At 42.9% G+C, this 27,870-nt stretch overlaps 1 protein-coding gene across 5 annotated transcripts in view; it reads left to right on the top strand.

Annotated features, from left to right (window-relative positions):
- Positions 1-27,870, top strand: part of SCEL (sciellin) — a 108,681-nt gene that overhangs the window by 50,356 nt on the left and 30,455 nt on the right. For 3 of the 5 annotated variants that reach the window (XM_088459123.1, XM_088459114.1, XM_088459096.1), the window contains 14 exons: positions 1,241-1,315; positions 2,837-2,899; positions 5,039-5,095; positions 7,091-7,162; positions 7,422-7,481; positions 8,682-8,741; positions 9,962-10,018; positions 12,561-12,614; positions 13,342-13,395; positions 15,357-15,410; positions 15,903-15,956; positions 16,148-16,201; positions 16,415-16,468; positions 27,227-27,277. In XM_088459123.1, the coding sequence (XP_088315249.1) occupies positions 1,241-1,315; positions 2,837-2,899; positions 5,039-5,095; positions 7,091-7,162; positions 7,422-7,481; positions 8,682-8,741; positions 9,962-10,018; positions 12,561-12,614; positions 13,342-13,395; positions 15,357-15,410; positions 15,903-15,956; positions 16,148-16,201; positions 16,415-16,468; positions 27,227-27,277 (819 nt within the window). The remainder of the gene's footprint in view (positions 1-1,240; positions 1,316-2,836; positions 2,900-5,038; positions 5,096-7,090; positions 7,163-7,421; positions 7,482-8,681; positions 8,742-9,961; positions 10,019-12,560; positions 12,615-13,341; positions 13,396-15,356; positions 15,411-15,902; positions 15,957-16,147; positions 16,202-16,414; positions 16,469-27,226; positions 27,278-27,870) is intronic. The other 2 variants (XM_088459105.1, XM_088459131.1) reach the window with 2 other exon arrangements.

Here is a 27,870-nt window from a genome sequence, read left to right as displayed (position 1 = left end):
GAGTACAAGGGCACCCACAAGCAACAGATAAAGGCCGCCGGGGCAGTAACCGTGCTCCTGTCATGGCTTTGCACCCTGGTCAATGTCACCAGTCACACTGCCTTTGGTACGGCCCTGGTTTTAGGCCCCAGACTACTATTATCAGACTTATTTGAACTGAACTCTGCCATCTAATGATGGGCACACACTATATGATGTGTGTACCCAGAAATTAATTGATGCATTGTTTCGTTACATCGTGCTGGCCATACACACTGCACGATCCGGTGTACGACGGCACAATGCATCATACCATGCAGAATTTTACAGCATGACATGGTTCATTGCATCATCAACAGATGAAAGGATGCGATGAACGACCCTTGTGAGCATGCAATCATCCGTACACACTATACAATCTCGACGATATATCGTTCTGATCAGAGTCGGAATGATATATTGTACAATATACTGTACTGTATCTTATAGTGTGTACCCAGCTTTAGCCTTAGTGTGAAGATGGGCTGGCAGTTGACCCCCCCTTTTAAGCCTGACTAAAGGCCCCCATACATCAGCAATCGATTGTGGCAATTCTGCAATTTGCTATCGCATGTGTATAAAAATCTGCAATGTATGGGCTTCACAGATCGCAGATTGCAATCAAAAGTGATTGGAATTGTTAAATCAGATTGTCCAAACATGTTGGATTTCACAGATGGATTGGGGCTGTAGATTGCTAGTGTATGGACATGATCAGCAGATTTGCAGACTGTTACTAGTAAAATGATGGAGCATTTGAAGATTGGCAGATCTGTGTTTGCTGCAATTGATCTGCAAATCACTGAAACAGATCTGTAATGTATGGGTGCAGATTGCTAGATTGGGAAATCCTAACATCAGGCAACATATTGTTCAATTGTGGTTTTCAGATTGCTGATGTATGGGGGCCTTTACTTTAACAGATGGTGCACTGCGTGTAGGGCCGTTCTTTCATCATCACCATACCTTTCACCTCTTTTATACAGTATACATAAATCTGATCCGTTATCCCCGCCAATATGTCTCTGTGTATTTATTTCCAATAAGTTTATATTGTTAACCTGTGTATAAATGTAGGCTGACCTCAGCCGATAGAGAGTTTACTGGTTTTAATGTAAGTTTTAATGTTTTGAACACTAAAGAATGTTTGGGGACAGGTGTATATTAACATCAGTTGTCAAAACAATCCATGTATATTGGTATTTTCTTAATTATCTAACAGCACCATTTACTCATCGGATACCAGGACCACAGATAAGCCAACCAGAACCAACTTCATTGATAGTGTCAGATCCAGGTACTTATTTACTGTTGTTATGGATTGTATATTATATTATTGCTCTTATATTATGAATGAGAATAAAAGCACTGAGTTTACAAAACAAAAAACCTATTATATAATAAACAGGAGGCACTGAAAAAAACCTAATAAAATATCATATATTGGTTTAAAAATCTCAGATTATCATATGTAATGTGCAAATGTGGTGTAAACCTCTGAGTTTTTAAAATGACATGAACTATAAATAAATCTTGGTATGTATATTGATTTAGGTAATTACAGTGTGAGACACAGTATGCAAAGTATTCTGATCAGAACAAGACTACAGAGAATCAGGAAATAACTTACTAATTGAAAATAATAGAATTTGACAGCGAAGTTGTTAGAATAATGTTTATTGATATGCTTACAGCAGCAATTACTGTACTGTATGTGTGCTTCAAATTGTTAATTGCTTTTTAAATAAAGCATTGAAGTCAGGGAACTAGAACCTAATGGTTTGCTGTGCTGCTGCAGTGTAAGAGAAGCATCATATTCAGTAATATTTGCTGTATAATAAAAACCTCTTATACCCATTTTACACCAGAGCAAAAACCTGGGTTTTTGCTGGGTCTATCCGGGTCGCAGCCTTATGTAAAAGGGTCCCTGAAAAATAACCCGGGTCAAGTGACCCGGCAATCCAACCCAGGTAGCTACCAGGGTCTGACCCAGGATGGACCTGGGTAATGGTGCAGTGTAAATGGCGCAACCCAGGTTATCCGACCTGGGTCACGCCTAAATTAAGCTGATTGGTGGTTGTAGAGCAGTCACCTCCCACCTCACAAGTTTAGCAGGGCAGACCCAGGTTCAGTGTGAACAGGGCTGACGTGAGAATAACCCAGAACGATGGTGCTGTGTAAATGGTGTCTGACCTGGGTCGGACCTGGGTTTTTGGTGGAAAAGAGGTATTATTTAACTTCCACACATCTGAACAATATCTTGAATTATATCTGCTAACATCTGATCTAATATTTTCTCCAGTAATGTTAACCAATTATGTAGAGAAACCGTAAGGACAGAATTACAAATCTCATCTTCACTGCCTTGTAAAAACAAAAATACAATAGTGGAATGTTTATTAGATATTTATGTTTTTTGTCTTTCATAGTAACTTTTGAATGAGGTAACATGGATAGTGCCAGCCATAACAAACTACTGTATATACATTTATTGTAGAGTTATCAAGCTAGTGTGTACACATGATGAACAGCAGCCCATTTGAGGAAATGTGTGGGTTAATATCACTTCTGGTAGTTTAAATCTTCCATTCACTGAAAGCGAAAGACATTTACATTTTGTAGGTTGCTATGGTAACCGTTCACCCTGTCAATTACACACTGGTGGACTACAATGTTACTGCTGTAAGCAATATATTGCTAATTGATAAAAGCAGCACAAGCAGTTTGAATGCAATTAAAATAAACAATGTACATATTTTCTACTGCTTTATTATGGCACTATTATTCATGAGAGTAAACCGCGTATTGTGTTTTTTAGGTTTGAAAAAGTGGACAAAAAGCCTAGTCCACCCACTTCTCCAGTAGCCAAGAGCGACACAAGGTAAAATATTTACTTAAGTACTATAACCGGAATGTACATTTTCAAATACTGTTTTGTATTGATTGCGACTTTAATGTTAATTATAATCATAATAGGAAGTAGAAGTTGGCACAAGAGCAGCTTTCTATAACCCCATTGAATTAGGCTATTTCAAGCCCAGCCTGCTCCTTTTGTAGAAGAGAGAATAGTTACTTCGGCTGACGGGCATATCAAAATGTATAGATTCCAAAGTGTTCCAGGTGCAGCATAAGAAATGAGAATTCATCATTCTAGAAAGACGTTATACCCCTTTTCCACCTAAATTCCGGGTCTGACCCGGAGTTGGAACAAAGTTCCTATCCGGATCAGACCTGGAATTTTGCCGGCGCCGACTCGGGATATTCCCGAGTCAGCGCCGCTCACACCGCAGTCGGGTCTGCATAGACCCGGCTTTTGCGGAGTGAAAGTGGTCGCTTGGAGATGACGTCATCTCCTAGCACCACTGAAGCCGGACCAATCGGCCGGCTAGCAGCGCACTCCAGGTCATCGTGACCCGGAGTGCGCTGTTCTCACAGCAGGGTTTCACGGGCTACGCCTGTGTTAAACCCTGCTAGTTACCTGGGTTGGATTGCCGGGTCACTCGACCCGGCGATCCAACTCTCTCCCCTTTTACACCAGGGAGCTGCCCGGGTTAACTCTTCAAAAACCCGGGTTTTAGCTCCGGTGTAAAATGGGGTATAAATGAACTATGTGGGATAGATATAGGGTAAAACACTGCACCACACTTTATGTAACCATTCATAGATGGGATGGTGTTTGCACATTAAAGATAGAGTACATAAGATACACCTATACAATCGTAGAAAGCAATAAAATCATACGTAATATTGGGAACACAATAATTAGTATTTAATATCAGTTAGTCGTAGAACAGGTATTTTTTTAAATTGTGGAGATGACAAGGCCTCGTTAAAATCTTTAATGATGGTTCTACTTGCTGTTAATTGGAAGAAATAAATCAACTTAATGAGAGTAGTCCAAATGGGGAAGTAAGCTGTGCTTTGTACGAAGTACGTACCTATGTATGGTGCAAGAGGCAAGGAGTGCTCAGATCCGAATTCCTCCAAGCTGGGGATGCAGTGTAGCAACATGAGATGCCGTAATGTTTAATTCAGTATCCAGTCATACAGTAATAGACTCTAAGGGGTATATTTACAAAAAGTGCAGGTTTTTAGAAGTGGAGATGTTGCCCATAGCAACCAATCAGATTCTACTTAACATTTATGAAGCTACTTCTAGAAGATAATAGCTAGAATATGATTGGTTGCTATGGGCAACATCTCCACTTCTAAACACCTGCACTTTAGTAAATATACCCCTAATCAGGGCCGGATTGGCCATCTGGCATTTGCCAGAAGGGCTAATGGTCTCAGGGCTGGCTCGAGGAAGGCGGAAATACCCCCGCCCTCCACCCAATGCCGCCGGATACAGTGTATTAGCTCCAGGGGAGGAAAGGGGTGGTGGCAGTGGGCCGGGAACAGAGGGGGCGTGCCGTGAGGCCAGGCCCCTGTGACTCACGGCATGCCCCCCTAGATACTAAACTATGCCCCCTTCACGCACAGGGTGGACTGCCAGGGCTGATGTACAGCCCCAGTCCGTCCCTGCCCCTAATAGTCATATGTATAATGTATTGCAGTGCCTATGGCAAATTATAGGGATACAGAAGTGATAGAGGAGTTCTGTGACCATAGAAAAGCACAATTTTGTAGGCTGAGTGCTAGTGATTTCTAATGTCCATAAAAATTTACAGCAGGGGTTGCATAATATGCAAGTCTCTTTAATAAATGGTGTGATAAATATACATTTAAATAGCTCTGGACAATATTCACAATATTAGAATTCAGAAATGCCCTCCAGTTGCTGAACTACACATCCCAGCATGCCTTGCAACAGTTTTAGCATGGGCAAATAGCAAAACTGTGCCAGGGCTTGCTGGGATGTGTAGTTCTACAACAGGGCTGCTAATTGCCCACCCCTATAATTAGATAGTAGATACTGATTAGATAATCTTATGTGCAATATGTGTTAGATTGTTATATTTCTCTTCTGTTTATATGCACACATATATTGCTTTACCTTTGTTTAAAATTCCTTTTAAAGTGTTGATGAAAAACGAAAGCTGCCACCAGGGTCACCTATTTCCAAAACTGATGACCGGTAACCTCACTTTATTTTCACATATTTCTATTACTAATCGTTTCTTATCTGATAAGCTTATTGGTTATTGCTATATGTCACACACAAGATCCTGTTTTTCTTTATATTTCTTTTCTACCATTACATGAACAACAGAAAGTATGGTACTGGTGTGTAACAATAGCAGCCCAGCCTGCGACTGCTCTGGAGCCCTGGATCAGAAGAAATCATGTTCTCGTTGAGTTCTCTGACAAGCTAGATGCATATTGCTAGATCAATGCTGAAATTAGGTCTGCAAATGTTATTGATACAAATGAACCTATAGTGCCGGATTTGAAAGGCTATACATAATGTAGTTCAGTCGTGGTTATTGTATTAGGATGGTGAATGGGACTATAATGCTTGGGAGGACCTTTCAAAATGTTTTCTTTAACAACTAATCATCTCACCATGAATTTTAATCTAACATAATTTACAGGCGGGTTTGGATGGGAAATCGGTTGCAGGATTCAACCTAGAGTACTGGATATTCCAGTTCTTAGCAATATGCTTTCCTGCATACTGTACAGTGCAATGGGTGCAGTCGAAGATTTTCTTTGGGCTTGGTCTTATCGGACGCCCCCTTTCTTACTGTAGTACCTGGAGGGTACAATGTATTTGTGTAAATTGCCCTTGGTCCAATGAAATAATTAGTATAAAAATGTTGTTAATAATATTATCTAATTATGTTAGGATTATTTAGGGTTCCCATATGTCCCAATTTTCCCAGGACAGTTACCTGATTCACGCAAAATAAAAATCTCTTTACACATTTTGCCATTAACTTCTAATAATTCAAAATTAAATGGAAAGAAGTTATTTTCATCTATTTACCTTATTTGGGAATAGGATTATAATTAGGTAGGGTTTTATGGCCTGAATAAACTCCAGGTCATGTGCATTCATTTCATATTTATTGGAGCCCAAATTATACATGTTAAGGCCCCCATACATCAGCAATTGATTGCAGCAATCGTGCAATTTGCAATCGATTGTTTATAAAAATCTTTTCCTTTTTCAATCGATTGCAGATTGCAGAATTACCACAGTCGATTGAAAAAGGGAAAGATTTTTATACACAATCGATTGCAAATTGCACGCTTGCTGCAATCAATTGCTGATGTATGGGGGCCTTAAAAATATAGGCTGGAATAATTCTGCAATGTGCATAGTACTTGCTGGTGTCTCAAAGATCATGTTTAGTTAACAGCCTAGGGCTGTTTCCCATTTAGCGTTACCTTGTAAATATCTTAGGCTGTATTTGCAATTGAGAATAAATAAATAAATAAATAAGGCTGCTAAGAAATGCTGAATTATCTATTTAATCCTCAAAAGAACTAGTAGTATTCTGTGCAAGAAATTTCTTCCACATGCAATTTAAGCATGGCCTTGTAATCGGGCTGGGCAAGGGATGCTGGTGCTCAGGATTCCAGCGCTCAGAATCCCGATGTCAGCATCCCGATAGGGTTAGGATACAGACACCTGCAGGTAAGTATCCTACCCTACCCTTAACCCTCCCCGCAGCCTAAACGTAACTCTCCCCTTCCCGCAGCATAAACCTAACCCCCTCCCGCCGCCCAACTCTATCCCTTCCCGTAGTGCCTAACCCCTAGCCCTAACCCTCCCCCTAATTCCAATACTTACCGTAGGGATGCTGACTGGTGTCGAGGTGCTGGCGTCAGCATTCTGGCCGGCTGGAATATAAACTACACCCCCTGTGATCTGATTTAAATGTTACAGGTAAATAAGATTTTGCTCACAATTTTTCCACGGGATTATATTGTTCCCCCTAGTTTAATGGATTTTGAATATGTTACATTTACTTTTCCATAATGGGTTGGGTGTAAAGGGAAATTGTATTCAAAAATAGGCTACTCTAGAAGAGGCAGGCAACAAGTAACTAACATGTTTCTCAAGTGTAGAATAGATTAGTGGTCTATAGAAATAAACAGATGTAAAAGAATATCTTTATTTAAGGGCTTCATACCCTACTAAGCCGGATATCCCAAACAGTGGAGACAGAAGAAGTGCAGTGGAAAGAAAACAAAGGTACGCTTGTCTTTAGAAGAACGCGTGTATAATATATACAGGTAATATGTGTCAGTGAGAGACCTGTCAAGTGCTACGTGTGCTGCTAACATATGTGAGAGTAATACAAAATCTTCTATCTTTAAGTTATGCAGCACAAATGGTCACTGTCTTCTACCCCATTCCCGATTCCTAACCCTTTGCTATTGCACATTCTGTATTCCCATTCTTACATTTAGGTGCATATAACTAATAATTTGACCAATTTACTATTTCCTAGAAGCCAAGACTTTGATAATCTAATTGAAGTTTCCAGCTCCAAAGCTGTAAGCAACAAAGGGTGAGCACTTTCTAACAATTATTTCCCATGTATTCCTACAAATGATTTACAACTACTTCCAAAGTTAATGACTATAAACACTGGTCCTGATGCAGAGTTGTTTGCAAATTGGTAGTAAATTACCCTAAAAAACAGAGGATGCAAAAAAATAGCATATGCATTCCTATATGCAGAACCGTACACATCATGTGATCAGTCTGCCTACGCATCGGCAGTGCCTGGTTTACATGGCCAGAATTATCATCAGTGTGTATTTGTATCTGCACTCTAACAATGTGTAATATGTAATATGATGGCAGTACATAGATAAAGGTTAATTACTTAAAATAAATACATGCTGTAGGAGTTAAAGGTATAGAAACAAGTGAAAATATAGTTCAGTCACATCTATACCCTTAAGGGTGAAGGTCTGCTGATGATCATAGTGTATGTGTCATTGGTTTGTATTTAGCTGAGGTCCCCTGTTTTTATTTTAGGTACTTAAGGGGAGATGTACTAAGCCTTGGAGAGAGATAAAGTGGAGACAGAAAAATTACCAACCAATCAGCTCCTAACAGTAATATTTCAAACACAGCCTGTAAAGTGACAGTTGGAAGCTGATTGGTTGGTACTTTATTTCTCTCCAGTTTATCTCTCTCTAATGGGGCATGCACACTAGACCAGAGGTTCCCAAACGCGGTCTTCAAGGCAACACAACAGTGCAGGTTTTAGAGATATCCATGGTTGAGCACAGGTGGTTAAATCAAATTGACTGAGGTACTAATTAAGTCACCTGTGCTCATCCATGGATATCTCTAAACCCTGAACTGTTGGGGAGCCTTGAGGACCGCGTTTGGGAACCTCTGCACTAGACGATAAAAGTGAACGATAACGATATCGTTCAACGATATATCGTTCATATCGTCCATTGGGTCGTTATCGATGTTTGCTGTCATGCAAACATGCAGGCCAACCTGAAGATATCGTCAGAAAGTGTCTGTTCAGGGACGTGGTAGGATGATGTCACTGAACGATATCGTTAACGATATCGTTCAGTGTGTACACCCAATATCTTTCACCAAGATCTTTCACAATATCGCTCATACAGCAAATCGTCTAGTGTGTATGAACAAAAAAATTAACAAAAAAATTTTCATCACACTAGTGCACTGTTATTTACAGTAAATGCTATTTTATTTTGTGTTTTGATTTATCGAATAGAACTCAAGATATTAACAACCTTATTGACATCAAACCCATGGCAGTCAAAGGCAAGAAAAGGTACAGTGAGCCCTGTTACCCCAACTCTTTTACTGTCTTAAAGATTTTAGAGACAAGCTATAGTTAAAATAAATAATAAATGAATGCGGGGTCCAGATGTATACTAACACAAAGTGATATAAGCTATTTTTAGGAATGTCGTTGGTGATTCAAAAATATTTATTTCTCAAACTTGACCATCAGTCTCACTCAGTTCTTACTATTGTGCTGACAACATGATATATGTGATTTAAAGTTAATAAATGCGATAAAGAACGACTAAATCAATGATGTAATATTTACAAACATCTTGTATATTTCACAAATATGTGAAACTGTAATCGAACAATGTTCTAAAGTCAAAACTAATAATCGTATGGGCAGCCTCTCCCTTCCCAAAGAGAGTAATACATCTCATTTATTTTTGAAAAAAGAGTATTCAGTACACTGTGGCTGATTCAGAGCCGGACGCTCTGACAGAGCGCTCGCTCTGAATCAGGGCCGTCCCTCCTAATTTTTGGAGCGGCATCCTGGCCGCTCGCATAGCTGTGGGTGACCACCCACAGCTATAGCAAGCGGCCAAAATGATGGTCGCGATGGTCAAGACCATCGCGACCATTGGGCTTGCGACGAGACCCTTGTGGTAGGGTATCGCTGCCACAAGCCCTGGAGTGCTTTTGGCTCTATCAGAGCCAAAAGCACTTCCACTGACATCACTAGTGATGTCAGTGGGGCCGGCCCCAGACGGTAGGCATGGGCGGGAACGCCTCCGTCTGGGCAGCCACGCCCCCAGGCACGCCCACCAAAGGGGGAGTGCTGTCAATCACCATCAACAGCACGCCCCCTTTGGTGCGAGACCCATAACGACGGCCTCCGTCGTGAGCATGCGCACTTGGGCAACATCGACCCGCTTGCGAGCGCTCAGCGCTCGCGAGCGGGTCTGAATCAGGCCCTGTGTTCTTACTTTTAAATCACAGTTGGATCAGTCTAACTTTATTTGCATCAGTTGGTGTGGTTTTACCACATTCGACGAATCAGACGCGGCCTGATGCTGTAGCCATCATGTGTTCGCAACTTGCACCAGGATTTCAGTTCCCGCAATCAAGTTAATAGCAGATAGCAGAATAGTAATGAAACTATAAGGACAAAGAACATATTATTATTACTACTATTATTCTACTACTATTGTTTTTGCTGTGAACTTTATACAGGCTTTTCTTAATGTAAAGTTTTATTTTCAGAGACCAGGTGGATGACCTTCTTGAAATATCAAACACTGCAAAGAGCACTCCTAAAAGGTAAAAGATGAACAACCCACAAGCGCATAGTTCCTACATCCTATACACTATACTATTGTATTGTTGATAGCCATAGTAAGTATGAAAAAATTAAGGTGTCCACACACATACCGATGTGCACACGATCAGCCGATGTATACGATTTATGTACGATTTCCCTTGAAACTCTCCTGGGTAGCTCTACACACGATATGCACACAATTTGGTGTCCAATCTTCAAACGATCTCTCCTGCATGCAGACTTTTCACTGTGTATTGTATCCTAGATTGTCAGATCTGCCCTACTGCATGGCAGATCTGACGATGCGATGTGCGACCAGCGGGGACTCACGATTTCCTCACGATTTTAGCATATTTTACACAATCTGTTGTTCCAAGTCGGAATCAGCCAGATCGGGTAAAATATCGCTATGTGTGTGGGCACCTTTAGACTTGATTATAGAAATTCCAGAAAACAATACATTTTGTGCTGTAAGGGCTGATTCAGCAGAGTACGCAGGGAAACTTTTTATGCAGATTCCCGATGTTCGTGAATCTGCGATTGCGCCAGACTCGTACTGTGCATATGCAGTATGGGTCTGCGATACCATTCACAGTTCGGCAGAAGACTGCAAGTGATTGACAGTCTGCTGCAGTTTCGTGGTGGGGAGGGGGTGACGATGCCTTCAGTTTCCCAAAACGGAGCCGTGTTGCCACCATTGTGGGGGAGTGACGAGGCCAGGAATTCCTGGCCTCTTTTTAGCATTTACGGCAGCCAACTTGCGTGATCCCTTGGGTCATTTAGCCGACCAATGGACATGCAGATGATCTGATGTTGCATTCTAGAAGACAATTCGGACCACTAATGCTTGCAGGAGTCAGGACGCCTCCTTCTCCATTACCATATCAGGGCTATTGCAGCTGCTACCATGTTAGCTGCTGTGATAGCTAGTGTGTCCTCTGCTGAATCAGGCCCTAAGTTAAAAGCAAAAATATATAATAGCTGACAAAAATATAGGTTAGTGTTCCTCATACCTCTAGGCAATCTTCTGCTACTCTTATTTATAATCTTCTGTTCTGCTTTATTTCATCTGTCAACCCAGGGCTGGCACCAGGTATAGTAGTGCTCTGCGTAAGATTTTTTGGAACACCCCCCATCATTTATCATCAGATATATATATATGCAAGGGGGAAGGTGGGCTGTTCTGGCTGTAGGGAGGAAGATGGATTTCTGTCTGCAGGGGAAAAGGGGAATTCGGGCTGCACTGCAGGGGGAAAGGGGGGATTCAGGCTGCACTGCAGGGGGTAACGGGGGATTTGGGCTACACCGCAGGGGGAAGGGGGCTTATGGCTCTAGGGGGAAGGCGGCTGTTCTGGCTGCAAAAGGGAAGGGGGCTTAGAAGGGCTGTGGGGAGGGAGGGAGAGAGCAGGTTACGGTGGCTGTGGGGAGGGAGAGAGCAGGTCATGGTGGCTGTGAGGCAGGTGGAGGTGGGCAGGTAATGGCTGTGGGATGGTGGAGAACCAGGCTGACAAGGGCTGTGAGGAAGGAGAAGGCAGGCTTAGCATGGCTGTGGGGACACAAAAGGTTAGCTTAGCATGGCTGTGGGGAGGGAGAAAGCAGGCTTACATGGCTGTGGGGAGGGAGAAAGTGGGCTTACATGGCTGTGGGGAGGGAGAAAGTGGGCTTACATGGCTGTGGTGAGGGAGAAAGCGGGCTTAGCATGGCTGTGGGAGGGAGAAAACGGGCTTAGCATGGCTGTGGGGAGGGAGAAAGCGGGCTTAGCATGGCTGTGGGAGGGAGAAAACAGGCTTAGCATGGCTGTGGGGAGGGAGATAGCGGGCTTAGCATGGCTGTGGGGAGGGAGAAAGCGGGCTTAGCATGGCTGTGGGAGGGAGAAAACAGGCTTAGCATGGCTGTGGGGAGGGAGATAGCGGGCTTAGCATGGCTGTGGGGAGGGAGAAAGCGGGCTTAGCATGGCTGTGGGGAGGGAGAAAGCGGGCTTACATGGCTGTGGGGAGGGAGGAAGCGGGCTTAGCATGGCTGTGGGGAGGGAGGAAGCGGGCTTAGCATGGCTGTGGGGAGGGAGAAGGCGGGCTTAGCATGGCTGTGGGGAGGGAGATAGCGGGCTAAGCATGGCTGTGGGGAGGGAGATAGCGGGCTTAGCATGGCTGTGGGGAGGGAGGAAGCGGGCTTAGCATGGCTGTGGGGAGGGAGAAGGCGGGCTTAGCATGGCTGTGGGGAGGGAGATAGCGGGCTTAGCATGGCTTTGGGGAGGGAGGAAGCGGGTTTAGCATGGCTGTGGGAGCAGCCAGAAAGGGGACACTGCTGGCTGCTCTTTGACTCCACTGGGATGGCCCCCAATGGCCCTCGAGCTAGCTCTGTGCCCACCCTGCCTTACACATATAAAGGCAGCTGTTATATATGTATATAAACATTTGGTTAACCATTTAGTGCTTGATAAAATAGTTTTTATGTTGACTAATCAGTAGTTACTTGTCTGTCTAGTTATACAGTATACTAACAATATTTACAAATGTACATATTTATACATTTAATTTAAAGGGACGATGTTCTGGAAAACTTGATTGAAATGAAAAAGCCTGACATTAAAACCAGGTAAATGTTCTAGTGCATCTTACCAAACAAACAAATAACTTTGGGGCTGTGTGCGACGAGGTTAGAAATTTCTGAGAAATATCTGACCTTGTGCAATTATGCTGCAATGGTACTTGATGTTACTGATGGTTGGCCTGTTTTGCTAAATATTGCGGATGTGAGTAAGGGGAAGCGGGCATCCTTATGTTAGGCTGCAATGGCATTGCTATTGCAAATATTAGCATATTTTCGCAGAGGGTCTGCGTGCGTAGTCGCAGCTGCGATCAGTAATGAATGAGGCCCTTTGTTAGCTTTATGTACTGTGATTTTTATTTTAGACAATTAATTAAATATTTGAGCTTAGTTTTCCTACAACCACAGTATAATAAATATGTGTTTAAATGACTACAAATTTACATATTTATATATTTTTAATGTAAAGGGATAGAGAAGTGAATAAACTGATTGAAATGAAAAATCCTGACACTAAAAACATGCAATTGCTATACTTTGTTTCATTTCATCTTTAAAAACAAATCATTTGGTTTACTGTATTTTCCATATAGTGTGTTTTCCGTTTTATAATATCATTTATGAAGCTACAAAATCAGTAACAAACAGCAGTTATCTTAAAGAAAGTCTGATTATTATTATTATTATTATTATTATTATTATTATTATTATTATTAGAATTATTTGTATTATGTTTCAGATAATTTTTTATGCTAATATATATATATTTTTTTAGAAGTCAAAATCTTGATGACCTCATAGATGTTAAAAAGCCAGACATTAAAACCAGGTAATTGTTCTAGTTTGTTTCTTTTATTCTCTCAAAACAAATAACTTTGTAAGAACTGTGAATTTTACTTTAGACAATGGGGTAAATTTACTAAGAATTGAGATAAGTCGAGTTTAGTTCTTTTTAATCCCGATTTGCATCCCCAAATCTCGGGTGATTTTCCCGTTTTTCTACTCGCAAATTTACTAAGAAGTGAAGGTTCCCATACATGGCACGATATACGTGCCGATCCGACAGACAGCATGATATAGGTGCTATATCGTGCCGTGTATGGGCACGATATCATACCTGATGTCGTGCTGCGTGCTCCAGCGGGGTCGTACATTGCATCCCCAGATCTTCCTGCAAAACCATCTGATCTGGGATGCGATGTACGATCCCATTCAGATGAAGGAGGGGGAAGCCGGGATATCGTGCGGTCTGCTGGGACCGCACGGTTGCCTGAGGTGACAACATGATCCGTCTGCCGGCAGATCGGCAGTCACCCTACATGGTGCATCGCACCTTGAGTTTAGCTGAAAGTGAGATTGCCGATGGTAATGCAGATCGAGATATCTCCCCCGAGTTGCAAGTGAAGATGAGATTACTCACCTGAGATTGCAGTGTTTTCTCTCTGCAAATCTCTCCCGAGCTAGCAGCCTGCACATATCAGTGAGATATGTGCTTGCTGCTTGTGTGTTAGGACCTGTAAAAAAGGGATACATTTTATTTTTAAAAAAGACGTGAGGTCCCTCCCCAAAAGACTAACCAGCCTCGGACTTGCCAGCCAGTCCTGGTTCTTAAAATTACAGGGAAAAATATGTGTAGGGTTCCACTGTAATTTAAGAACCAGCACCAGGCAGCAGGGCCAGACCTGGTTTTAAATATATGGAGAAAAAATTTGCGTGAGGTTCACCATATATTTTAAACCATCTCTAGACCATTTCTAGCAGGGGACTGATGCCACAGCCAGGGGTGCCCTTTCACTGGACCCCCAGCCGCAGCATCAGCCCTGACCACTAGTCAGCCCAGGCCAGGGACCCCTTGAAAGTTGGGGACCCCTTCAACAAAGGGGTCCCCCACTCCAGGGCACCCTTGGCCTAGGCTGATAGCCCGAGGCTATCCACGCCACCCCTGGGCGGTGGGTGGCGGGTTGATAGTGTTACTGTGTAGTGTAAAATAAATGGTTAAATATTGTCTTTAGTTGTGGAACTACAGGTCCCAGCAAGCCTCCCCCGCATGCTGGTATTTGGAGAACCACAAATACCAGCATGCGTGGTATTACGGGCCCGCTGGTACTTGTAGTTCCACAACGAAGCAATACATAAATAAACACAACATACACCTTGAAAATAAAATTTTATTACATACATACACATACATACTCACCTTCTGCCAGATATTTACGTCCCCTTCTCAAAGTAAAGTGTCCAATGGAAGTACCTGTAAAAAGAGATCCAATACTCACCTTTTGTCCCACGATTTTCTCCGCAGTAATCCAAATATGGCCCCAGACACACTGTAACAACACACTACAGCATGTTGTTACAGTAACGCTAATGACAGCTCCGGGCTTGAGCACGTGGACTTAGCCAATGAGCGGCTACTCCACGTGGGTCCCAGCAAATGAGCGGCCACTAACGGAAGCCGCCTCTGATTGGCTGGCGGCCCGGCACTTATGATAGCTCAAGCCCGGAGCTGTCATTAGCATTACTGTAACAACATGCGGTAGCATATTGTTACAGTGTGTCCGGGGCCCTCTTTGGATTACTGCGGAGAACATCGTGGGACAAAAGGTGAGTATTGGATCTTTTTTTACAGGTACTTCCATTGGGTACTTTTACGTTGAGAAGGGGTCGTGAACTTCTGCGAGCAGGTGAGTATGTATGTGTATGTATGGATGTAATAAAATGGAATTATTTGTATTATGTTTCAGATATTTTTTTATGCTAATATATATATATATATGTATATTTTTTTAGAAGTCAAAATCTTGATGACCTTATAGATGTTAAAAAGCCAGACATTAAAACCAGGTAATTGTTCTAGTTTGTTTATTTTATTCTCTCAAAACAAATAACTTTGTTAGCTTTAAGGACTGTGAATTTTATTTTAGACAATGAATGAGATATTTGAGCTTAATTTTCCTATAACCACAGTACAATAACTATGTGTTTAAATGACTACAAATGCAAATTTACATATTTAGATATTTTTAATGTAAAGGGATGGAGATTTGAACAAACTGATTGAAATGAAAAAGCCTGACACAAAAAACATGCAATTGCTATACTTTGTTTTTTTTTCATCTTTCAAAACAAATCATTTGGTTTACTGTATTTTCCATATTGTGTGTTTTCCATTTTATAATATCATTTATGAAGCTACAAAATCAGTAACAAAAATCAGTTGTTTTAAAGAAAGTCTGATTATTATTATCATTATTATTATTATTATTATTATTATTATTATTATTGTTTTAAGTTTCAGATTTTTTTATGCTAATATATATATATATTATTTTTTAGAAGTCAAAATCTTGATGACCTTATAGATGTTAAAAAGCCAGACATTAAAACCAGGTAATTGTTCTAGTTTGTTTCTTTTATTCTCTCAAAACAAATAACTGTGTTTTGCTTTAAGGACCGTGAATTTTATTTTAGACAATGAATGAGATATTTGAGCTTAATTTTCCTATAACCACAGTATAATAAATATGTGTTTAAATGCCTACAAATGCAAATTTACATATTTATATATTTTTAATGTAAAGGGATGGAGATTTGAACAAACTGATTGAAATTAAAAAGCCTGACACTAAAAACAGGTAATTGCTATACTTTTGTTTCTTTTAATCTTTCAAAACAAATCACTTGATTTATTATATTTTCCATTTTGTTTGTTTTCATTTTATTATATCATTTATGAAGCTATAAAATCAGTAACAAATATCAGGTGTGCTAAAGAAAGTCTGAATATTATTATTATTATTAGCATTATTTGTATGTATTTTTATTGCAAATATTTTTGTTTGTTTCAGAAGTCAAAATTTTGATGACCTCATAGATGTTAAAACTACTACAACTAATAAAGGGTAAGCGGATGTTTTCTCCCTATAAAAAATGTAATTATATATATATATATATATATATATATATATATATCAAATACTATTTTACAGGAATATAACACTGGTATATTTATTGTGTTACTGGCCTTTATTATAAAAGTAATAAACTCCAGTAAACCAATTTGTATACTGAGCTCTGAACAGTCCACTAGGATTAAATTTTGTCAGTGGAGGACTTGCAAGCTTTACTATACCTCCATTAAATTCTGTCAGCCACTCAGTACTGTAGCTCATTCGCTAGCTATTACTGGCAACATTTGCACTAAAGCACTCAGGTGCTTGCTGTCATTCTCTAACTCATTTGTTCCCAAACTGGGTGCTGGGTGCTGCGGGCCACTTCCAGGGGTGCCATAGGTTGGTGGTCCAGGACCAAATCAAATAATTTATGGTCAATGTATATACAAAACCATTGCTGGGTTGACTACCAATCATAAAACATGTTAACAAACAGAAACGCAACCCTGTGCATCACTAAACAACTGGATGTAAGGATGACATGTAAACACAATATACTTAATTTCATAGATTTTTTTTACTTTCTCAATAAGAAAGTTTTGGCATAGGGGTGCAGTAAAAAAATGCTTACAATCTAGGGTGCCGTGATTCACAAAAGTTTGGGAACCACTGCACTAACTTATACAAGACATATAAGACAAACTTATTGGTCACTTTGGTTCAGTGCAAATTTCATCTAGTAAATGCGGCCTACTGTCAGTTAGAGCAGGGATAGGCAACCTGTGGCACTTCAGCTGCCGTGGAACTACGTATCCCAGCATGCCCTGACACATTTTAAGCATTTCCTAACAGCAAAACTGTGGCAGGGCATGCTGGGATGTGTAGTTCTATAGAAGCTGGAGTGCCACAGGTTACCTACCCCTGGGTTAAAGTATGCTTGCAGTTGTACAACAAATGTATTACTTATATCCCTTTTAGACTTAAGATCCGGGATATTGCCGGGTCAATCAGCCAGATAAATTCCCGGGTCTCAGCCTAGGTTGTTTATTTTCACGCATACCAGAGAACCTGATATCATGGTATTAATTTCTAACACGTTTGTAGTATATTCTTTCTTAACTAGGATAACGTACACTATGCAGCACAGCAAAGAACAAAATTATATTCCTCCTGGCTCCATTTACCAATAAAAGCCTTATACTTAGAGTACTGTCGATGCATTTAGTCTTTTTAAATAGCCCTCACAACACTAGATCTGTGACTGCGCCCTTGATCAATTTCTGCACATTCCAATGTGTAGGTTCTGCTACAGATGCAGTTTCTTGTAACCTGTAGGCTTATTGGCTACAATATTATATATGCTTCCTTTTCTGTGAGATCCATCATCCAACTGGCATTAAATTGTTTTCTCCCAGAGAGAGATAGTAGGCAAGTATGAATTAATTTGGTAAAAGGACAGTAATGAGACCTAACAGTACAATAAAGGAATAGACACAAAATGGAGAAAATAGAGACTCCTTTGTAGTTATTAAGTTTAACAACTAAAGAAGGCAAATTCTTAGTTAGCTACACTTTGGCAGAAAGTATATTTTTAAGATACCTGTTTCTGAATTATCTCCATTTCATATGCTCAGTATCACGTGACGCTCACCTCCATATCATGTATCCGCATCAGTCAAATCACCATGTAGATAAGAACAGAGAGGATCATTGGATTTGGCCTTAGGAAGATAATGTTTGAGTCATGATGGAGATAATATGGGCCAAATGTAATAGCCTGCGAGTTGTGGCAAGTGCTGAGATTTGGGCAATTTAGCCTCGAGATTTAAAGCAGCAATTTTTTAAAAGGCAAACCAGACTGGTTTTTGCCATTAAAAGAATAGTCACTTAAAATCTCACGGCTAACTCAATGAAATCTTCACACTTGACACAACTGGCAGCCTATTACATTTGGCCCTAAAATTCCATTTTTCTTATTTGGTGTTTTTAAGCTACAGAATATGCACTTAGTAGTTGCCTTACCATTCTGCTGCCTTATGCAAATTAAATGGCACACACTTCTCATCCCCTATGCTGTTAAACATTATTAGATTTTTTCCATCAAGAACATTGGCAGTTTTAAATGAATACCTTGCATTGTACTGACCTACAAAATTAGTTTGAGTGTGCCCCATAATAGGAACAATAGTGGGTGAAAATGCCACTCTTTTCGGAGATCTAACTTTCTAAACAGTTCAATTGAAAATGCTTTATTAATTTGTTATCACTTTAACATAAGTGCGTTTGAATATTTAACATAACATGTTTCAGAGCAATGGCCTGTGTAAGAGCAGCATTAATTGATTTGCAGATGCCAAAGGGTTAGTAAATATTTTTAATTGAGCATTGCAATGCTAGGATGCTTTATAATATATAGGCTTTCAAAACTTTATGTAAATCTATTAAATAATTGCAGGGAGAGGCATAGCCTCCACTTTGTAGGCCCCATAGCAACATTTTTAAGGACCTGGGTGCTTCAAGCAAGGCACCTCTGTCCACAGTGGTTGTTCATTTTATGCACCATAGTAGTGCCCTAGTGCCTAGTTAATTTTATGCCCCATAGTAGTGCCCTTTTTCATTGTATGCCCCATAGTAGTGCCCTAGTTCAGTTTATGACTTATAGTATTATCCTAGTTCACATTATACGACACTGGGCCCCCAGGTCATATTATGCCACATGATAGTGCCCCCAGTGGAGAATATATCATATGTATTGCCACCAGTACACATTAAACCACTAATTTTCCCCAGTCCCTGTTATTACACATTATAATAACCTAGCTTTTGTTATGTCACATTAAAGAGCCCCAAGTTCATTTTATGCATCCAGCACCATCCACTACACCCCCTTACCTTATCATGAAATCATTCACTACACACACCGCTCACTAAAAATGGAAACTCACTTAATTAGGCAGCTTTATCCTACATAGAGGTCTGGTAAGAGATTCAGGGGTCTATTTACTAAGCAGTGTTAGGAGACAGAGTGAAAAGTGATAAGTCAGTGATACTGTGCCAGCCAATCAGCTCCCAACTGTAATTTTTCAAACACAGCCTGTGAGATGACAGTTGGGAGCTGATTGGCTGGCACCTTATCACTGACTTATCACTTTTCACTGCCCTTTAATGGACAGCTCCTGTTTGGCTCTTATTTAGACAACATTGTGGCGACTCTGGCAGCGGCTAAGTCTGCGTGTCTGCCATCGGCTCCGATCCCATCCGGGTCTGGTGCTTCATCCTTTGGGGCCTCTGGGGCCCATGGTAAGTCCACAGTGCAGTCCTTTGCTCAGCAGTCAACAACCAGAAAATCTGCCAAGCCAAACAAGCAGGCTAAGAGCACAAGACGTCCTACTCCCAGGTCGGATGATAAACCTTCAGCCTAAGGCCTCCCCTTGGGGGACCCCAAGGTGGGAGGCCGGCTTCTTCACTTTGCCCAGTGCTGGTATCTGACTACCATGGACACTTGGGTCAGAGAAGTGGTCTCTCTGGGGTACGCCCTTTCATTTCGGCCTAGGCATCCCAGACGGTTTTTCACTACAGGTCTTCCATCTGTTAAGGCCATGGAACTCCAGAAGAGCTGCACTCTATGCTCCAGGGTGGAGTTATAGTACCTGTTCCATTATCCCAACAGGGAACGGGATATTACTCGTTTCTCTTTCTGGTACACAAACCCAATGGGTTTTACCGGCCAAAACCTCTGGTGCCTAGACAAGTCTTGAGGTTCTTCGGTTAAGGATACAGACCCTCTGTTCCATTATATTGGCAATGGGATCTAGGGATTTCATGGTGTCTCTGGACACTTATGAAGCCTACCTTCATATACCTATTATCTTGGCGCAACAGCAATTCCTCGGGTTTGCGATGTTAAGCCGCCATTTCCTGTTTCAGGCACTGCCCTTTACTCTGGCCACTGCGCCTCGAGTATTTACCATACTCATGGCGGTTATGGCAGCCCACCTTCGAATGCAGGGGGTCCACCTGTTGTCCTATCTGGACTACCTCATGTTGTTAGCAGGGTCTCCAGAAATCCTTCAGCACCATCTGCACCTAACAATATCTGTGCTGCACAATTATGGCTAGCTGATAAACTGAGAGAAGTCCTCCCTGGGTCCCTTAATGAGGATGCTCCATTTCGGAGCCCTTTTAGTCTTCAACACCAGGGGATCTTTTTGACAAAGGACAATGGGCTTTATTCAGAGGCGGCCGTACGGTCTATGACCGCACGGCTGCCTCGATGTTTGTTTAGTGCGCATGTGCACGAGGGAGCCGGCTCCTTCGTGCGCATGCGTTAGACCCGCTACGACCGACAGCGCCGGTCGTAGTGGGTCTCTTTCCAAAGGGGGCGAGCTGTCGATGTTGATTGACAGCTCGCCCCGTTTGGAAGGCGGGCCGGGGAAGGTGGCAGCCCAAATGGGAACGCCTGCCATTTGGGGGAGGCCCCACTGACATCACTAGTGATGTCAGTGGAGAGCTTCCGGCTCTGACAGAGCCAGAAGCTCTCCGGGGCTTACGACAAGTGAGACCCTACCCTAGGGTCTCGTCGTAAGCCCCGATGGTTGCGATGGTCAACGACCATCGCGACCATCACCCTAGCGGTTGTTAGAGCTGTGGGTGTTAACCCACAGCCTAACGACCGAAACAGAGGTGGGCGGTCAGGATGCAAGCGGTCGACCAGTTTCTGAGCGACCGCTTGCATCCTCCGACCGCCTCTGAATGAGGGCCAATATCTCTACGTTACAGACGTTGCCTTTGCAGCCGACAAGTGTCTGTGCACTCAACAATGCGGTTACTGGGTTCCATGGTGTCGATGTTCGACATGGTGGAATATGTCCAGTTTCACTCCAGACCTCTGCTGCAGCTAATCCTCAACGGATAGAATGGGTTGCCCAATCGTTAAAAACTCAGATGATTGTGCTTTCCCCAGTGGTCCGTCTGTCTCTAGCCTGGCGGCTACTAACTGCTCCCCAGACAGGGTGCGCCCCTTTTCAACTGCGGACTGGGTCCTTCTAATGATGGGCACCAGTCTCCAGGGCTGGGAAGCAGTGATGGGTCCACACTTCGTTCAGGGATGGTGGACGCCAACAGAATCTGCATTTCCAATAAATCCCTTGGAACTTTGGCCAGTATTCAAAATTCTCCAGCAGATAACACATGTCCTCCACGGACGGTCCGTGCAGGTACAGTCAGACGACGCCATCACTGTGGCTTACATACACGGCCCAGGGGGAAACTGAAGTCGAGCAGCTCTGACAGAAGTGTCCCGCATTCTACCTTGGGCAAAGGCCAATCTCCCTGCCATAATTCGGCAGTGTTCAGGCCAGGAGGTCTCAACTGGTGTGCAGACTTTATCAGCCGTCAGGATGTGCATCCAGGGGAATGGTCTCTTCACCAGGAAGTATTTCACCAACTGGTGAATAAATGTTTTTTTTTTTTCATAAAAATGACCTCATGTCCTCCCGACACAACAACAAGCTGCCTGTGTACGGTTCAATCACAGAAGATGACGGGGCTCTTCTGGTGGTCGCACTGTGAGTCAGGTGGACCTTCAGGTTTGCGTATCTGTTCCCTCCGTTTTCCCTTCTTCCTTGAATTACTCACAAATTCAAGCAAGAAGGTGACACGCTTCTGCTCATAGCTCCAGCGTGGGCCAGACGGCACTGGTTCTCAGATCTCTGGGGTCTCTCAGTTGACACCCCGATATTGTTGCCTCTGCATACGGGCCTGTTATCTCAGGGTCCTTTCCAGCACCCGGACCTCGGTTGTCTGGCTTTGACCACATGGCTGTTAAGTCAGCCCTCTTAAGGTCCAGGGGTTTTTCCAGCTCTGTTAACACCATGCTCATAGCTCGGAAACCTACTTCTGCAGGGATTTATCACTGGGTGAGGCATACTTTCTTTAAATGGTGTCGTCCTAGAGGTTCTGATCCTCAGGTCCTTAGGATATCCAGGGTTTTGGCTTTCCTACAAATGGGCTTAGATGACGGTCTTCGCCTTGCTTCACTGAAGGTGCAACTTTCTGCCCTGTCAGTCTAGTTTCAGCGTAGGATCGCTACACTTCCTAATGTCCACACCATGATGCAAGGTGCACTTCGTATTCATCCTCCCTTCATCCCGCCAGTGGCTCCTTGGAATTTGGCTGTGGTCCTGAGGGCTCTCCAAGGACTGCCATTGAAACCTCTGGGCTCAGTGGCTTTCAGATGACTTACAGCTAAGACTGTGTTTCTTCTGTCCATTACTTTGGCCAGAAGGGTGTCTGATTTGGGGGTTCTCTCAAGTCCTCCCTTTCTGATTTTTCATAAAGACAGGGCGGGGCTTCGCATTCACCCTGGTTTTCTACCTAAGGTGGTATCTAGTTTCTACATTTAATTAGGAAATCCTAGTACCGGCCTTTAATTTCTCAGTCCTCTCTGCTGGTGAGGCCTCTTTGGATGTGGTACGTGCTATGAGGATTTATGTTGACCGTACCAAAATCGGACTCCCTTTTTTGTCCTCTATGGTTTCCATAAGAAAGGTTGACCTGCCACTAAACAATTTTTGGCAGGATTGATTAGCATGGCCATTTCTCAGGCTTACATTTCATAAGGGCCTTCTTAGACCAACCTCTCGTAATCCTCACTCTACTTGGTCCGTGGGTCCTTTGTGGGCAGTTCGCTGTGGTGTCTCAGGTGTTCAGCTTTGCAGGGCAGCCACGTGGTCTTCTGTCCATACCTTAGTCAGGTATTATGCATTTCCTGCCTTCGCCTCTCAGATTCTCCTTCCAGCACAGGAGCGCCCCCTCCCTTAAAAGGATACTGCTTTGGGACATCCCCAAGGTATCCTGTGGATACCCTATGGACCCTAAAGTAGAACATAAGAGATATGGTAAGAACTTACCCTTGTTATCTCTATTTCTACTTAGTCCATAGGGTTCCACAGGACTCCCGCCCTGTCGCACCTGTACTGCAGATGGGCTTTAATCTGGTCACCGGTTTTTCCGTCTCCTACTAGTGAGAAGGTGTTTCTTCTGTGTTCCAGACTTTCTTCTCTCTCTCTTTGTTCTCCTCCTCAGGCCTATGGCTTGTTACAAAACTGATGGCCTTGGCTGGGGGGCGGGGTATAGAGTAGGGACCCCAGTGCTTCCTGGGAGGCTAAATTTTTTACTCTGTGGTGCCCGATGCTGCTGCCGCATCGCCTATACCCCAAGGTATCCTGTGGAACCCTATGGACTTCGTAGAAATAGAGATAACAAGGGTAAGTTCTTACCATATCTCTTATTATTGCACAGGCCACCGCCAGTTCAATAAAGTTAATGAGTGCAGCAGTTCCCCGGGACTGTCCTTGTACAGGATATGTATCTGCCTGTATCCTGCTGATCATGCAGCAGCGCAGGCAGCAATCCATCTGTGCCCCTAGTCTGCCCATCGCTGGATGTGGTGTGGGGGTCCAGTGGCGTCCTTCCCCGCAGTGACACCTGGTGCGGAGAGGGATGCCCTGCGCATGGTGCAGCTGCCAAAAAGAGGGCATGGCCTCAGGAAGGGGACGTGGCCTTGCTTCCTGAACCTGGTCCCCAGCCCGTGCTTAAACTAATCAATAGGGTGGTGGAGGGTGCCAGTGGTGCGGGCAGTGCTGGCTCCCTCGCGGTCACAGGAGCCAAGTGCTGTACTTAATGCTACAGTGCAGCACCCTGCTCATGTCACTGAGGGGGAGTCTGCACCTTGGTGTCACCCCTCGGTGGGTGACACCCAGGTGCGGTCCGCACCCCCCTTGTCACATCACTGTGGGGACCCTTCTTTGTGTGGAGGCCCTGGGACAACCGCCCCTGTCGAGCCCCCCTTAATCCGGCCCTGCCTTCAGGGCTGAGAGTATTGCAGTTTACAGTGAATGTAAAAGCAGGAGAGGAGAGAGCAGGGACCAGCCAACTCTTACCTGAGGGAGATACTTACTAATGCAGGAAATTAAACTTTGAGTGAAGATCTTATTAATTTTGCCACATTGTTCCTTTCTGCTAGTCAGTGCTAATCTCTGAGCTCAATCCTCGTACCCAGCTCACTCCACCAAGGGAAAAAGCCTCCTGTCTGACAGAGCCAGAGCTCACTGATTAGCTCAGCTCTGCCTGTGAGATTGAACAGTGAGTGTGGTAGAGAGATCATATCAGTGATAGCATTACTGAGAGTTATAGACACCTACATGAGCTTAGACAAGTACAAATTTTCAGTCCAAGTAACGAGCCAGATCCAATTGCTTAGTCAGCATTCTGGGGACTTAGTATAAAACTATATAACCTGGGTACAAGGCAGATGGGACCCCATAAGTCTGTGGGCTTTATAGAAGTGGCACCACTAACACCCACTATAGCTATGCCCATGGTTACAGGTACTTATAGGGCAGAGAGGGGCATCTCTATATGTCCCAAAGCCATCACATGCTGACCCTTTACATTGTCAACAAGCCTGGAATTTCAATTTGCACAAAATTATACATTGACCATCTTACAATCACAATTCTAGCTCTGCACTGACTTCCTCATTGTATTATAATATAATGTAGATTCAGATATCCCCTGTCCTTTTTTACTATAAATACATTTATGAATATCCCTATTTAAATACATTGAAGTTTATCACTAAATTTGACAAAACTGTACTGATTGCAGGTGACAGAAGATTCATAAAGACTCATTCCAGATAGGTCCTGATTCAGAGGTGGATACAGTGTTGATTTTGGTTGCAATTGGCCATTGTTTTCAGTCTACGTATGCATCCGAGTTGCAGTGTGCATGTGTCCTCATGGTTACAGCTGGGGAACCCAGATAGAATTTGGGCGCAGAGAGAAACCACTCCAGTGGGCATTCCTGGGTGGTAACAAGGGGTGGCTAGCTAGACGTGAGTGTGGCAGTCAGCTACTGCACCTTTTTTCACATTTGTGCTGGCACCTCGACTATGTTTTGATGGACATTTTGAGCAACCATAGAGCTACTCTAATAGCCGATGGTGAAAATGATGTGTGTCCGTTGGTGCGATTTATTATGTTGAGCAATGGAATTGAGTCACACTCGTGGGTGTCTCTACGAATCCCATTGACTGTGGCATTGGCATATAGACGCAGTTGCTCTGCTTAAGAAGATGCAGTCGCGGCACTCATTACCATCCATCTCTGAATCCGGCCACTGTTATGATCACACCATAGCTAACAGCAAAAGTGTACATCTGTAAGATAATGTACTGTATGGAGGGAATCGGTATGACATGCCGGCGGCTGAATTCCCGACACTGGAAGCCCGCATGGTGCAGAATCCCGACAGCAGTAGGTAAGTACTCTAACCCCCCCCAACCCTCCCTTGGTGGTGCCCAACCCTAACCTCCCCAGGGAGTGATTAACCTTAACCTTCCCCCAGTGGTGCTAAACCCTAACCCCCCCTTCCCGCACCATAAACCTAACCCTCCCGGGGGTTGCCTAACCTCCCCCAGTGGTGCCTAACCCTAACCCCCCTTCCCCTAGCCTAACCCTCCCCGGGGGTTGCCTAACCTTAACCTCCCCTTCCCTGGGGACAGAGCAGTTACTTACCCGGGGAAGAGATGCCGACGGGATTCCTGTCCGCCGGCAATATGACTGCATCTCGTATGGAGTTGCATTATTTTCCTATGTATCGTATTATACCCCTTACAGACATATGCCAAAAACATAGTTTTTATTCGTGCGCACGACCCAGGTCTTAGCTATGTAAAACCGAAACCCTGCAATCGACTAGTGTTTTTCACGGGACTTGCAACCCGGGTCAGTGCCCCAGTTTATGTCTGAAAGGCATAACCCGGGTCTTGATGACCCAGGCCATGCCTAAAAAGACTTGATTTGCAGGGACAGTAGTTCTTGGAGATGACATGTGAAAGGCAGGGCCGTAACTAGGGTAGTGCGACCAGTGCCATGGCACAGGGCATGGGGCACAGTTTGGGCCTTTCAATTTTCCTGTTTACTATCATTCTCATTTGTAGCTTCCTCTTCTTTTATCCCCAACATCTCCTGGCCTCCCTTATCTCTTCCATGGCCCTACCCCTTTTTCAGGTGCAGAATCTTATGTCTCTATTTAAAAATGGGGGGGCGCCAAAGCTCTCTGTGGGACAGGGCACCAAAAAGTCTAGTTACGGCTCTGGTGAAAGGGGTTAAGTATTGAAGCCCTGGTTTCAACCTGTGTTCAGTGTCCAGGGTTCCAAGCTGGGTTAAAGCCGGGGTTTAATGTCTGAAAGGGATATCAGTGACCGGTTGTCCAATATATATTATAAAACTAATACTTTAATTTAATAACCACACATTGTTGGCTCTTTGTGTACAATAATATTGCATATGTTGTATTTAAACATTTAAACATTGTCACTATGGAAATATAAAAATAATGTTCTACTGCAGTTGAAGCCAGTGTGATTGCTTGCAAGATATATATGTTTTAATGCAATTCAGTTATTTTAAAGTGATAGCACTTTATTGGCTGTCCCTCTATTTTCTTATTACTTCTAATTACTTAGCTTTAAATATGGATTACACTAAACTCAAAATCTTTCCCTAATGGTCCTTGCCCTAATGGCTAATTTAAAAGAAAGACAGTTAACACTTCACATAACACAAAGACCTGCACTTACCTGATAATGTTTTATTTTGGTAACAGACAATAATGTTTTACGCTTCTATTGTCTTTTTTTATTTAATGAATTTATGATGTATATAATCATGCTTTGATTATTTTTTTGGCATATTTAAGAAGTCAAAATCTGGACGATCTTATTGCCATAGCAGGAGATGGAAACAAAGGGTAAGAATGTAATCTCTATTTACATACTATTTTTACATAAACTTTTAAACTAGATTTCTTTAAATTCTGAAATAAACAAATCAAAATGTATCAAGCTGGATGTTTCTATTAAACCAATGAGGTTAGATTCAAGCTTTTAGATTCTTGTCTTATTTTCATCCTGATTTACTCCTTTGCTTCCTCATTTAAATAGTGGTCTTTTTAATAAACCTAAATCTCAGAATGTTACTTTGATCAAGCCTCCATTGCTGTTTAAAGAAAACAAAAGCTGTCTGGTCAGAAGCTGTACTGTAGTGCTATTGGGTATTAGCTATGAGCATCCAAGGGATTTAGTCAGCATCCCAGTGTGCGGGATGTTGACGGGCGAAATCCTGTCGTCGAAATCCCGACAGCGTTGGGATCCCGGCACCAGAATCCTGACTGCCGGCATCCCGAAGGTAACTATCGTGCATTAGGGAAAGAGAAAGGGTTCAGGTGCGTGGTTAGGGTTAGGCATTAGCTGGAGGGTTAGGGTTAGAGACTATGGGGGAGGGTTAGACTTAGGGTACGGGGAAGGGGAGGTTAGGTTTAGGCACTACGAGGGAGGTTAGAAT

Source organism: Taudactylus pleione, unplaced genomic scaffold (genome assembly GCF_031769625.1).
Source record: "Taudactylus pleione unplaced genomic scaffold, aTauple2 ptg000041l, whole genome shotgun sequence".
NCBI classification, from domain to species: domain Eukaryota; kingdom Metazoa; phylum Chordata; class Amphibia; order Anura; family Myobatrachidae; genus Taudactylus; species Taudactylus pleione.
This window is presented reverse-complemented; position numbering and strand designations above follow the sequence as displayed.